Source organism: Rhinolophus hipposideros (genome assembly GCF_964194185.1).
Source record: "Rhinolophus hipposideros genome assembly, chromosome: 7".
NCBI lineage: Eukaryota > Metazoa > Chordata > Mammalia > Chiroptera > Rhinolophidae > Rhinolophus > Rhinolophus hipposideros.
In genome coordinates, this window is record NC_138053.1 from 10603445 (window position 1) to 10617982 (window position 14538).

The 14538-nt window shown below is 53.0% G+C and overlaps 1 protein-coding gene across 3 annotated transcripts; it reads right to left on the reverse strand.

Moving 5' to 3' along the window:
• Positions 1–333: 333 nt before the first annotated feature.
• Positions 334–14367, reverse strand: CPSF4 (cleavage and polyadenylation specific factor 4). 3 transcript variants are annotated; one of them, XM_081054054.1, is made up of 8 exons: positions 14137–14367; positions 12336–12386; positions 10463–10615; positions 8153–8248; positions 7663–7756; positions 5883–5955; positions 4148–4240; positions 334–1285 (listed from the first exon to the last, which is right to left on the reverse strand). In XM_081054054.1, exons 1-8 carry the CDS (start codon positions 14237–14239, stop codon positions 1217–1219), a joined length of 732 nt encoding a protein of 243 aa, XP_080910180.1. In that variant the 5' UTR covers positions 14240–14367; the 3' UTR covers positions 334–1216. The 3 variants fall into 3 exon arrangements, with proteins under 3 accessions (XP_080910180.1, XP_080910179.1, XP_080910178.1); XM_081054053.1 differs by having other exon boundaries at positions 4148–4243; XM_081054052.1 differs by having other exon boundaries at positions 4148–4318.
• Positions 14368–14538: the final 171 nt, after the last annotated feature.

Consider the following 14538-nt stretch of genomic DNA (forward strand, 5'->3'; position numbering starts at 1 on the left):
GGGGTGCATGGTGAGCCTCTAAACTGCATGGAGTGTAAGAGGGTGAGGCTGTGGCTAATTACCTCCCAGAAGACTCGACATATCATCCAACATGAAATGCAAAGTAAGGAGACCTGCCAGGTGGCTGTTCCAAAGGCCAAGCTTCCAGACGTTTCCAGCTGCCAGTAAAAAGGCCTTTCTTCACTGACAGCATCGCTTGCCTTCCTGAAATGCACATTTGTTGAAAGGGGACAAGTGGGCACCAATATCAAAGCTTTGTGTCGGGCATCTAGTGCGGCCAATAGCAAGACCCCCTCTTTGGCATGGAGTCCTTGAAGTAATGAGACATAGCTTAAAAAAGAAGCTTTAATCAACTTCATAAAAATTGTCCTTGTAATTGAACTTGGATAGGCCCACTTGCCCAGCAGGTTCCAGGTGATGGTTTCACATTTCCAGGCTCGGCAGGGAGGTCTCCATAGGCCAAAGCTGTCTGGTAGTACAGACCCTTGACGGGGCAGGAGGTAGGTGCACAGATGGACTGTGTCATCTATTTAAAGGGTGGTGGCAGCTCCAGCTGAAGGGATACCTTAAACCCGGTCAAGCCAGTGCCCCAAGAAAGTAAGCCCCGAGGAAAAAGACCCTCACAGTTGAGAGCCCTACACCCCTCCTCTCAGTTGCTGCCACCTTGGAGCAAGGCCAGGCTAAGCCACAAGCTCCCTTGCGTTTGCCCTGAAGGGCTGCCTTGTGCAAAGCACACTGATAGGCACAGCTTCTGAATTCAGCAGGACGTGGAGGGAACAGGCATGACCTGGCCAGTTTTAATGACCCACCAGCCCCTGGGGTCATGAACTGGTGTTTAATGAGGCCCCGGGGGAAGGGCTGTCTTTCCCACACAACTGCTTAGCATAAGCCCTTCCCCACAACTTCCTCCCCTCCCCAGAAGAGGGTGTGCAGGGAGTCCCAGACAGGAAGTGTTGATGCCTAGACAAACATGATGCTGACGTGGGGCAACTGGGGTACATGTCCCATTAAAAAAAAAAAAATTACAGCGAAATGATAGGGAAACTGGCAGACACGGCCCCTCAGAATGATGAACCCCAGCGTGCCTGCCTGCCAGCCACAGCCAGCGTGGCACCAGCACTGGCATTACACAGTTCAATGCACGCTCCCGAGGATGGCCTGGACTCGGCCCCACGACAGGGCCCCTTGGGCTGCTCCGAGCTGGCTCCAGCTGCCGTCACTGCCCACTGAGAAAGGCCAAGTGCCCTTTGGTGCATCTGTTGGCGTAGTGTCCTTTTTCACCACACTGGGAACAGCAGGGAGGAGACAAAACACATACAGAACACACCGTTTTCAAATGCAGTTTCCAACTAAGGCAGCACCCACCAAATAACAGGTTGAGAATGGGGACTCTGAAATCCTTAGGGGTACAGATTTTCATTCAAATATGAAAGAAAGGGAGCTCCAGAAGGTATGGTGGCACAAAAACTGCAGCCAACAACTTGGCAAATGGAAGAGAAGTTTTCCTCTGCGGCCACAGGCTGCTCTGAGCCCACAGCAGGGAGTTAGTTCTCTGGCCTGGCCACTCGGGCTCTCTGCGAGTGGCAGGTAGAAGACAAGCCCATGGCACCAGAGCTCCCCCACCTGCCTGGGGACCAAGCCCCTCTGCATGGCTGGCCGGTCACTTACCTCTGAGGCACCATTCTGGGACTCCTTGGAGACTTGAGGAAACAAAGGGAGAAGCTACGAGGCTCCTCCCCGAACGTGGGGATTCATTGCTGTGCACTGAGGGTAGGCTGCACCCAGGGTTCTCCCTCCTGGCTCTTGCACACCTGCCTAAGCTACCCCTGGGGACAGGTTTCAGTCACAGGATCAGAGAGACGGGACAGTGGTTAGACTGGGGTGAACAGACCCGGTAAAATCACCTCTCAAAAGTCGAGCACTGGCCCTGATTACCCAGCCCCTGCCTTAGCTCTCCTTCATTCTTTCTTCTTGCTCCTCAAAAAGCAGAATTCTCAGAAAAGGAGCGAATGGCAGCCTCAAGTACTGAATGAGGGGTCCAGAGGCAGTAGGGGCACCCACTCTGCACTCACCCACTCAGCTCTCCCAGTCTCCAGGTGGGAATGTGGGGCTCTTCTTGGTCATTGCCCAGAACTCTTGGCTGCTCTTTCCCCTGACCCTGCCGTCCCCATGTCTGATCTGTGTGACCTTTGTGTGGACAAATGGCCTACAGAGCGGCCAGTTAGTCTTCTGGCTGATGTGACGACCAGAGGGAAGCACTACGTGGGCCCGTTCGTGGCACCTGGCATGTCCATCAGCCTCCACAGCCTTTCTTGAGAAATCCAGGATTCCCACGAGGCACCTTTAACATTAACTCTGAAGCACCCCTGGTAAGAAGATTGGCAAGTCCCTGCCACACCTTTCTCAGGTCCAGGACACAGGCTACTTTGCGTCACAGAAACCCTGTTGAGTCCTGCAGGGGGGGCACGATGGCAACTACACTCCCCACAGGACACCTAAGTTTGCTCACTATACACTGAACACTGGTCAGAAGCTGTCTGCCATGCACAGTGCACGCACCCCCATTCACCTCACCTTCACAGCCGCCTCACCCGTTAGGGCTCAGACTCTGAAATCTGAGGGCTTCCCTGAATCCATGTACACTTTTAACTTCAGCGCCTGGCTCCCGCCGTCCCCCCCCCTGAGGACACCCCCCTCCCAGGAAGGAGCAGCAGCAGCCTGTTTCCTCAGCAGAGCTGGCACTGCAGTGCTCGCTGAGCACTTGATGGCTGTGGGCCGCGGGAAGTGGCCCGTAGCCTGGCTTTTCTACGGCCACTGAAGCATCAACACGTCTTTGGCCTCAGACCTCTACTTGTAGGCATGGATGCTACCGACAGCAGAGAAGAACCCACAAAGGTCTCAGTGCCACATGCAGCACTGTTTTCAGCAGCAAAAACTAATTGTCTACCAACGAGAACTTGTAAAATAAATTGTGGTTATACTATGCAGTCACTGAAAAGAAAAGATTAGATTTACACACACTGATACATCTATGATATACTGTAAAGAAAAGAGTATAGACTTATACATAATAGGGCCCTACTTATATTAAATTATATACTATGTTGTGCGTATGTGAATACAAGTTTAGAAGAGCAGTTCTCCAAGAGGGGTCCAGGGGTTCACAGTGGGGTCACCTATGGGGGTTTGGGCGGGTGAAGGGGACCAAAACCAAAGAGCATGAGAACAGAACACACTGAGTGAAGTGGCTGTTTTAGGAAAGGGGAGAGTAAGGCAACACTCACTTTGTAGCCTAAACACTTCTATATCATCAAAAAGTTTTTACAAAAAGCATGTACTAACTTTGCATTTGGTCTAACAACTCCCAATCTTAAGTCTTTGTAAAGTTGTTTCTGCTGACTCACTTGGTGGTGCTTGTTTCCTTCTATATTTTGTGATTTTTAATTATGAACTCATTCTTTGGAACTCTGGCAGGGAATTTTTTGGGACCTGAGTTGAGAATAAATTTCTCAAAGAGCCAGGTGCCAGAAGCCCATCCATTTGGGGCTGTTTTAGACTAGAAAACTAGCTTTTTTAGTGCTCACCACGGGCAAGATACAGGCCCCAACTCATGGAAGGGCCTAATAGTGACTATAAACTCTCAAGGGACCCTCCCTTTTCTCCTCCAGAGCCAAGAATGACACGTTTCCTAGTGGGTTTTTAAAAGTTTACCCTTTCCCGGAGTGTCCTGTTTTATGTATGTGTGTGTGAATAGGGGCTGAGAAAGGTATTCTGATTCCTGTGTGTGTAGGCCTAAAGCTTTGTCCATTTCCCTGGAGTGTGCCCACATGGGGTCTGAGGTCAACCAGAGGCCTTAGGGTTCCTTCTTGTCCCTGGATTTGTGCTTCCACTTTTTCCCTAGCCTCTGAAAGATTTCCCTCCCTTTCTTGCAAGCGCACTCCATTCCTTCAACAGGGCATGTTTAATCGTTCACCTGGCCTTGGTGTGCTGTCAAAGGAAGTAGGATGGTCAGTCTCTAGCCCACCAGAGTGGCCCACTTTTATAATCAGCAAAAGCAAAGATTTTTCCTTCTCCAAAATTAATTATCTGGGGAACAAAGGCCACTGACTGTGAGGATCCCTCCCTGCTCCCCAGACCCAAGACTCACCTTGTAACAGGTGACCTGCTCCAACGGCCGGGGTCCCCGGTTGCCTGCACTGCTGTTTTGACTCTGCATGACCCCAATGACCTGCGGGGTTCTCTGCTGATTGGGAGAAGAGTTCTGACTCGTTAACTGGATCAAGGAGGACGACCTTTGTAATGGCGGATTGTTACTTTGCTGGAAAGAGTTACACAACACGGTTTTACTGCGGAAAACACGTGCACGCAGACTACCAATGGGGCCGGGGAAAAAAAGAGGGCAGGACTGCTCCCACATGGCCAGCAAGAAGAAGGGCTTCCGTGGCGCCCCGCTCAGGAGAGCAGGCAGAAAAGAAACATCTGGTGATGATGGCAGGAGCTGCTGCCCGAAAAATACCATGCAGACACACAGAAACGAAAAATAAAAGAAAACAAAACACCAAAGAGACGAGGTCTCTGGGCAGCGGGGCGAGGGCATGAGCAGGCCTTACGTTTGTTTCTGAGGTTCTAGCTTCAGGTCAGGATGAACGCTTGGTTCAGCCAGATGTTTAGCAGCCTACACGGTGAGCAACAGTCACAGAAAAACAGCTGGAGGCTGACACGCTGACCTGTGATCTAGGGGCTGAGAGGGCCCTCCACTACGGAGTCATGTGAGCAAGGAGGACGGGGGCTCCTGGGGTGGGGAGTGGACAGCAAGGCCACCTCCCAACCAAGTGGTCCCTGGCTCTGGCCTCCATTAACGCAGGAACCCAGACTAGAAACCCCCAGGTTGTCATGGCTGCACCCACACGCAGGAATTCCCAGATTTGCTGATAAGGAAATCTATGTGATCTGCCCCACAACCTCCTGAGGGAGGGGGTCAGTGCAGCAAGGGCGGCATATCTCCACCTGGCTCTTCAGCCACTAGCACTGGGGAGGGCTGGATGGGGCTACGGCAATGGGCTCCGAGTCCAGCCAGGTTAAGAGGTAAGGCTTTAAGGTCAGTAGGCGGATTTACTCAGCCTATTGAGACCCTCCCTAGCGCACTGGCCAGCCCTTCCTCTGGGTCCCCAACTCCCCGCCCCTTTAACCAAATATCCAGGATACCCTTGGTTTGGGGGTTGGGGGCTGCTGCAGATGCCCATTTGTCTATGGCATTTTCCTCTTTCCCCCGCTTGAGAGAATCAGCCACCTGCTGGGTTATAGGACACCTTGTCTAGACTGGAGCCAGCTGATCCTTTAGCCCTGTACCCAGCCTTCCCTACAGTATGGAACATCCACACAGAGCGGTCACAGCACTGGCCAGAGAACCAGCCAGCCTCGGTTCTGTTACCAGATCTGCTCCTGCCCAGTGTGGCCCCTCGGGCAAGCCCCTCCCTCTAAAAGTGTCAGTTTCCCTGTTTGTAAAGGGAAGGGTCTGAACCAGAAGCCAGAGCAGGCAGCAGACACGTGGCACCCATGCTGTCTCCCACTCTGGCTCCCAAGGCAGGCACTGCTGAGCTGCCAAGGCACTCGCCAGCCAAGGGAAGAGAAGCCAAGTCGGCATTCGGCTCCAGCAGACAGCTCTCCATCTCCAGAAGGAGATACAAACTGTTCTGCTCCATACACTCTCTGCTGGAGCTCAGGGTGATTCCCCTCCTGTCGCGCCTCTTCCCGAGCCCTCACAGGGTGTCCAGCTGGGTGTTATGACAGAGCGCACACTGATGCAGGCACTGAGTTCTTGTGCAAGGGCACTGCCAGGGCCAGCAATGCCATGGGGCCGAGGAGGGGCCAGGACACAGTACCTTTGTCGGAGGCTGCGTCTGCTGAGGCAGTGGAGGTTGCTCGGTGGTTCCCATCGGCAGTTCAAATCGAGGGCTGGACACCCAGCAGCCAGAAGGGATGAGAACAAAAGAAGAAGAGATGAAAGAGGAGCTAGGCTGCGCAGTGTTCTCAATTATGGCCCTGGGAAAATCACAGCCAGTCTAGTCCCTAAGCACAGAGCAACGTGAACCCCCTGGACGTGGGGTAGCTGTTGGCTCACCTCTGCCCCCGAGGCCACAGGACAGTGGGGAGAACAGAACTGACACACCTGGGCTCAGACCCAGCTCTGCCCACACCAGGCTGAGGCCTGGGGAGAGTGCTTCTCAGAGAAATGGATGAAAAAAATTTTTTAATTTAAAATTTTTAATATTTAAATTATAAACCAAGTATTGGCAACCATATATATAGACAGGTTTGCTATAGATATATTTGCTATAGATACATTAAGATTGTGAGGTCATACCTTTGAAATGCAACTTCACCAGTAGTTTAAATAAATCAATACATTTCCTCAAAAATTGTATGATTTTCTTCAGTTTATAATTCAGGATATAGAAAGTTTAATATCATGTTAAATAATTAACCATCTACCTACCCTCTAAAAGTAAACTATAGAAAACTGAATTACTATTAGGACCAAATAACAACAAGGCTTTCATGGTTTTTCTTAAGAGTATATATAAATCTTGAAAAGGTAACACTGTTAGCTGAGCTGTGAAATCCATAAAAATAAGTTTTGCCACAGTGCACAGATGAATTCTTTCATTTTGCTTCCCTGATTCCCTCAGTAAGCAGCTTTCAGTTAGAAATGGAAGACAGAAAATCATAGATCCTACAAGAAATAATGCAGATAGTGAGAGTCGGTACTGTCAGAAGGCACAAGCTTGTTCCATCAAGGATTTACACATGGGAGCACCTTTCAATACACACCCTTCCCTGCAGGGTCCCAAAGTGCCAGGTCTCCTCCGACAACACAGACTCCCGAGGGGACACGCCTGCCTGCCTCACAAACAGGACCCCTTGGGCCACCTGGGCTCTCATCTAGGGAGCAAGGCCAGCTCAGCAGCCACCTGCCCACTGTGTGGCAGCAACCAGGGCCCTGCTCCTGTACAGGTATTGGCAGAGCAGATGGAGGTATCACAGGACGGGGAGACTTCACTGGTCCCATCCAGTGCCACCCTGTCTCCTCAACCGCCCAAAGTGACACATGTGCCCTGAGGCCGAGGAGAGGAGCGCTGAGCCCTGCTGAGCAAGAACCCAGCTTCAGAGGCCCACAGACCTACCTTTGAGCAGGTACCACCACTTACCACCAGTGGCTAAGCTCTGGGCCTCCGTGTTCTCATGTGTGAAAGAGGACATTCTCTCTCGCACTTGTGAGTTACATGAACTAGTGTGGGAAACCCCACGCTCAGCACCTCTGTACAGGAGGCCTTGAAACTGTAGTTCCGCCCTGTAGGGCACAGGTTCTTACTCTGATGGCCCTAAGTGATAGGTAAGGCTGTGTGGGCATGAGTTTCTCTGGAGCACAGGGCCCATTGCTTTCATGATTCCCTGACAGCTGTGACCCAATAACGGTTAAGTGCTGGTCTAGGCAGAGCCACCTCTGGGCTCAGGAAGCAGCAAGCGTCCCCCCTCCCCCCCACACATGCCTACCCATCCCAGGAACTGTGCCAAGGAGACCCAGGAAAGATGTAAAGAGCAGCAGGGCCTGGGGCAGGAGTGGTTGGGGAGGGGTGGGGGTGGTAGGGGCTGGCTACTCACTGCATGAATTTACACGAGGGCCCCTCTGGGCAGAATCCCACCAGGTAATTCACGCAGATGACTCTCCGCGTGTGCCGGTGCCTGCACAGGGGACCTGTGGAGCCAAGCATCAGGTCACTCAGACCATCCCTTCTTCAGGGGACACCCTCGTGCCCCTCTGCCAGTCAGAGCATTGCCCAGACCACTGTCTGGTATGCAGAGAGCAACAGGAGGGCTTCAAATGCTGGGTTTGCCTCTTACTCATAGGGGACAGTGGGCAAGACACACAATCTCTAAAATGCTAGTTTCCTTATCAAAAATGCAGGTGAGAATGTAGCCCACACAGGAGCCTTGGGAGGCTCAAGCGAGCTGAGGGTGTGAAAAGGCCTCACGAGCCCCCAAACGCCTAACACCAGGTTTTGCTGGAACAGGCAGGACAGGCAGAGGGTCACGTGGGCAGAGGAAGGGAGGACGGGCCTCTTGCCGGGGGCCCCGCCACCACCACACCTACCATGCTTGCAGAAGCCACGGTCGTACCAAGGGCAGTCCTTGATCTTGGACTCGGGGTCGATGTGCAGGAAGGGGCACTCCTTATTGCTGCACTCCCCTGCAGGGAAACCCAGACACGCATCCACTGGGGACAGCTCCAGGACAGCTGGACCCAGACCCACCTCGGCTTCCCCCAGGGCTGGGGCCTGCTGTGCAGCAGAGGGCCAGGTAGTGCTGGCTTCTGGAGCTGGCCTGGCGAACCCTGAGACTCAGGGCACAGGTCTGAGCTTGTTTCCTGACCTGTACGTGGCTGTGAAGGTCCTCCCCTCACATGTGTCCATGCTGCCACGCGAGGCAATGACACTGACAGCCAGCCAGGCACAGGGTATATACTCATCGAGTACCATACGGCTCCATCCCTTACCGGCAGGGGGTGTCCCAGGCACCACATGCCCAGGGAAGCAAACGCACCAGTTAAGGCCATGACACTACTGTTCCACAGCGATGAGCTCTTCACACCTACTAGCTGGGACAGGGGAAAGGTCTGAGGAGTCTACCTTTCAGGACAAAAGTAGGGAAGATTTGGGAGCCCCAGGCTGGGTCCCATAGTAGAACGCAGTAAAGCCTTTATGACAGTTCCTCTCAGGAGCAATCGGCCCAGCTGGCCACCAGCATCTTTCACCCAACTACGGTTCTGCCACCTCTATGCTTGCCCTTCCAATCCTCATCACACATGAAAGACGAATCTGAGAAAATGCAAAGTCCTTCCCAGACCCCAAGTCCCTACATGGTCCAGCCTACCCTCCCGTCTCTTCCTCCCCTCCAGCCACACTGGCCCCCCAGCTCTTCCAAGATCGTCCCCTATTCAGCCTTCAGATCCCAGCTTAGATCTCAACTCCTCAGAGGCCTTCCCAACCATTCTGCCTAACGGTGATTTCGTCATGTGGTTCCATTACTGTTTCTTTCCTTCAGAGCACTTATCGTGAACAATTCTCTTCTTCACCTCACTGGCAAATCAGCTGCCTCTCCCTGGGCCACTAGAGCAAAAGCACCACAGGGCATGGCCTGGATCTGTCCTCTTCACTGCCTAGAAGGGGAGCCCTCACCTGCGTCACCTGTAGCACAGGTGACAGGAGCTGCAGACAGTGTGTGTGCACCAGCACAGGCTCTACAGGGCAAGGAGGGAACCCAGACCAGCCTGCAGAGGTGCCCATGAGGGCTCACGCCCACCTTCGGGGCCAGCTGGGAGAAGGCTCCCCTGGAGAAGCCACTGCTTCCTTCCAGTGCTGGCTCCAGGGCTGCTATGGATGGAGAAGAGAGGGTGGGGAGCTGGGAAGCCTGAGTCCTATTTCTGACTGTGCTTTGACTTCTCAGCTTGTGCTGCCTCTACAAGAAAAGCCACAACGATCATTAATAAGCCAGCAGGCCAAGCCTGTTGGGCTGATGAAAGAATGAACGTCTCCTCTGACAATAGAGCTTTGGAAGTCTGTGACAGGCCCAGCACACTTCGACCCACACAGAGTACAGAGGCGTTCAACCTTCCGAAGGCCAGGCCCCGCACAGGGCTGGGGATGGCAGTCCTGGGGCCAGAGCCTGCCCTTGTCCTGACCACCAGGGCTAATTCCTGGGTAACCTCACCCAGAGCAGAACGCAGGGGGGGGGGTGCGGGGGGGGGTTCTAATTCCACCAGGGAGCACAACAGCTCAGCCAAGCCCTGTGCTAACCCACCGCTCTCAGCCCATCCCCACTTCTCAATGCAGTTTACTCAGGACAGCTGAGGCCATGTGTTCACTAAGCAGGGATCAAGGCAATCTGTTTCAAGGTGAAAAACGGGTCTTTGCCACCAGAAGACAGCCCCTAAACCTGCTATTCTTAAGGCGTATTTAGGATAGACAAAGCTACTACCTGGGATGACACTCCCAGAGAGAAGGAACCAACTCGGCCCGGGGGACAATCAGTCGCCACGATGAAAGAAGAAGCTGATTTAAGGGAGGTTGCTTCGGCACGGCTCACTCACCCACTGGGAGGCCTTCGTTAGTCTCAACTTCCCAAAGAACCTGAAAGTACTCAAAAACCTGAAGCACTACAAAGATGTAGGGATTATTAGAGGGTAACTATAACTCCCCATAACTAAAGGGCCAGCTGAGGTTGCAGGGCAATGCCCAAGGTTCTCATCTGAAGCTGGAAAGATGGGATATGACAGACACTGTGGGTTCTGAGCAGTGCTGAACTCCGCTGGGTCTTGATTCTTGGTAGAGCCCCCCAGGGCTACTGCTGCTGGGGGTCTGGGTGGAGGGAGAGGCCTGGCCACACACCTTACCAACTGCCTTACCGAACTTTGAGTAGAAATAGCACTCAGGCATCTTGGTCATGTCATACTCGTGCAGGAACTCGCACTGGTCCCCTTTCTTGCACAGCCCCCGTAGCCAGTGTTTACAAACCACTGTCTTCTCACCACTGATGTGGCGGAATGGGCACATGCCCCCTGCCAAGGAAGACATGGGAGTGTGAGGAGAGATGTGGCCGAGCCCAGGGGCACTGGGCCTGGGGGAGCCAAGGTGCCTTCACGTCATTCCTCCCCGAAGCACCTGAAAGCAGCATGTCCCAGCAGGTGATGGGTGTCCCTGGCAGACGGCAACGTGATTTTAGGCAGGACATGGGCAGACATTTTAAGTTTAAATAGGTATGTGTTTTAATGTATTTTGGTAATCTAACTAAAATCAAATAATGCTTTCATAGATTATAAGATAGAGGCTTAACAAACCTAAGGGTGGTATGGGGGTGAGGCGGGGTTGAGTTTATTTCTTAATTTAAAGAATAGGTCCAGCAGTACACAGACATGGTGAAAATTACAGGGGGAGGGGTGGGTTGCGGGGAGTGGGGGTTTGGAAACCCAGGCCTAAAAGATAGAAGGTAGAGAGGACCACCAGAAGCCTGTCGACAGGCTCCATCTTTAGTTAGAAGTGCCCACTTAGCCTTCAAGAACTAAGAAGATCAAGTACAGAATTAAAGAAATGCATTGTATACAAACTGGGGGAGGTCTGCCTTCTGTAGCCGGACCCGAGCGATCATCCATCCAGATGCGACTGAGCCATACCCTGCGAAAGTCGTATTTCTAAACAGTGGCCTGGCAGGACTACTGGGAAGGCCTGACTAGAATGAGGTTGTGGCTAGAGAAGATCCAGACCCACCCACTGCCAACTTTCTGCAATGATGGCGATATTCTCTATTTATGCTGTCAAGTATGGCAGCCAGTAGCCACAGGTGGCTATAAAACACTTAAAATGTAACCAGTGTGATTGAAGAACTGCATTTTTATTTACTTTTAACTAATTTAAATTTTAATAGCCACATGTAACTAGTGGCTACTGTATTAGTTAACAAAGAGACTGGCATATTGCCTGTGTTAGGGACAGATGGTGGCAGGCCAGAAAGGCACAATTACCAAGCAAGGACGTGGCCATGAAACCAGCCCAGGGGCGATGATGTTCCAATTAGACACCAGAGGTCAACCGGGTGGATCAACCTGATAGGCTTATTGCTTCAGTTGTAAATGACTGAGTTATAGAACCCAAACTTGCCGAAATCAGCCATAAAAAACAAACTTGCTCTAATTCTGTGCTCCCTATTTAAGCTTGTGATTAAAATTGCTTATAGGAAGAAAAATGCCCAGACCTCTACATGGTATGTAAGGTCCTGCCCTGCGATACTTTTTATGAATTAATGGATAGGTAGTCTGGCTCATGCAGCCTCTGTTGGGCCCTGGTTAGTATGAACATGACTCCACGAGACTGACTATCATGGGGTTTTTAATGAGAGGACAGAGAGGACAGTGAGCCTGTGTAGACTCCGTAGAACCAGAAAGGCCTGGATTCAAACACTGGGCTCAGTCACTCACTAACTCTGTGACCGTGAGAAAGTTCCTGAGCATCTCAGTGCTAGGGGCTTCTGTTCATGTCATAGGTCAGCTTGTGGCCACAGGGAAAGTGAGATGAGAAGGCCAATTCAGAGCCAGCTACCGTCCTGTGTTTTAGGTTTCAGGCAGAACACCCCATCATGTTCCTAGCCTACCCAAACCACAATTTCATCTAGGGACATTGTTTGTCTGCAGAAAGCAATGTAAGCTAGAGACCCGATGGCCTGCAAGTCCGCTAAGGGCTGGGGTGGTGGAAGGCACATCCCCCAGGGAGCCAGGGGTCTCTTACCTTTGCCACAGGCTGCTTTCAAAAAGAATTCGCAGACAGCAGCCCCTGATTCTGTAGAAAGGAGACAATAGGAGGAGTCAATCAAAACAATGTAAGATTACTACTGGTAACATCTAAAGATGGGGGAGGGAACTGTTCTGGCCTTTAACCCACAAAGGGTTCATGGTATAGGTAACAGACTGGAAAAAAAAAATGCAAAACCAAACCAAGCAAGTAGAAAGTTGCTTATTTCAGTCATTCCCCGTAAAATGAGACATATTGTTGAGAGTAATCATTATTCAGGACTGAGAGCTTCCTATAATAAAGATGCTTTCAAGGAGTTACGCGTGTGCGGGGGAAGGAAGGATGGAGCACAAGATCACAGAAATTAATTACACTGTGCTTGGACATTCCAGAGGCTAATTTAACGTGAGGCAGCGGGAGGGAATGATCTCACAGGAAACAAGCGAATGTGGACTGAGGACGGACAGGCTCCAGAGAGATGCTATTTGGGTGGGAAGAGCATAATTGAAGACACAGAAGTCGGACTGCTCTTAATACGCAACAGCAACACACAATGATTAAAGGAGCAGTCTTTTGCTTCCTCAGATGCAGCTAGTTCAGATGAGGGGAGCAAGAGAATACAGGCTGAGTGAGCGCAATGGAAGCCAGTGGGCTCAGGGGACAGGCTGCTCCAAAGAGCCCAGGACGTCCCCTGCTATCAGAATAAACCTCCTGGTGTCATAAAGTTTTCTCTCTCAGAGGGCATTTCAGAACAGCTGAACACCTACAGACAGCATCTCTGAAGGCCACGTCCATGCCTCTTCACGCTAACTTGCAAGAGATTCCTTGGTGTCTCAGGAGCAGGCATGTTTTGCTGGGAGAGACTTAAGGCTGTGGAACTGGGAGTCCTGGGGTGTCACTCATTTGCATTTCAAAAAGTCTCACAAAAAAAGAGCTAGGGTTGCTTCCTTCACTCCTTAAAGCCAGAAGTCCAAAGTCCTGGGGACCGGGTGTCAGGCGGACAGAATAAAAGAATATGCCTCCAGGGCAGAACAGACAGTTCTTCCCCAAAGTAGGAAGGGAAGTTCAGGGACAGGGGCAGTGGCCTCCCTGGGCTTTCACACGCTGAACTGGATCACTGGCAGGCAGTGTGCTGAGGGCAGCACCCATGGCTAGCGATGGCCTTGAGCCTCCCTAGACACAGGTCTGTGGGCCGCTCGCCACCGCGCCTGCCCTCACAGACTCAAGCGTCTGTGGTCCCAGGCTGGGGACAGGAGGGACGGAAAGGGCTGTCCTGCAAGGATGGCTGCACAGCCTCAAGCCAGTGCCATCAGCAGTGCAGGCAGCTCAGGCAGCTGCCAGGGTACGACGGACGACTCAGAACTGGGGTCCAGAGAAGGGGAGACGGGCTCGCAGGAGTGTGAGTCCTAGGAGAAGGGAGCTTGGGGGTCTAACTGAGGACGCCCCACAGGGGTTCATTCCCTCCGCCAGACTCAGCTTTGACGACAGCAAGCAGCGGGAGCTCAGAGCAGGGGCTGGAGGTGGGGAAGGGAGTTATACGGCATTTTCCTGGAGTTGGGGAGTGTGTGGGGGTGGGGGAAGGATTTGGACCCAGGATGCCCGCCTTCATTCAAGAATTATTTGAACAGCCAGACTAGGTCTCGCCCTCCTGAAGTTGGTCTTAAACTAGTCCCAGGGGATCAAAGATCCGAGTCCAAGTCCCAGGACCGAGGGGGTGGGGTCGTGAGTCCAAGGGGGAGGGAGTCCCAGGTCCGAGGGGGTCGCACCCTGCGCCTGCCCGCCCCGGCCCCGCGCTCACTGTCCATGCCCGGGAAGGGCAGCGGCTGCGCCCCGAGCTGCTGCTCCACCGCGATCTCCAAGTCGAACTTGATGTGGTCCACGCTGGCGATGATTTCCTGCATGGCGGCGGCGGCGGCCCCACCGGCCCGGCTCCCCCTCAGTCCCTCGCCGCTCGCACACCTCTACCTGCCACCCGCCACCGCACACGGTCCTCCTCCGCCTCGCCGCCGCCGCCGCCGCCGCCGCCCGCGGAATGCCGGGAGCGCCCAGAGCCCGCGCCGGCCTCTCGCCTGTTCAGACCGGACCAATCGAGCGCGGAGTCCGGGCCGCTCCGCTAGGCCCTGCCAGCCGCCCGCCGAACGCGCGCCTCGCCTCGCGGTCGCGAACCACCAATAGGCGCAGGGAGTTCGCAACGTAGACT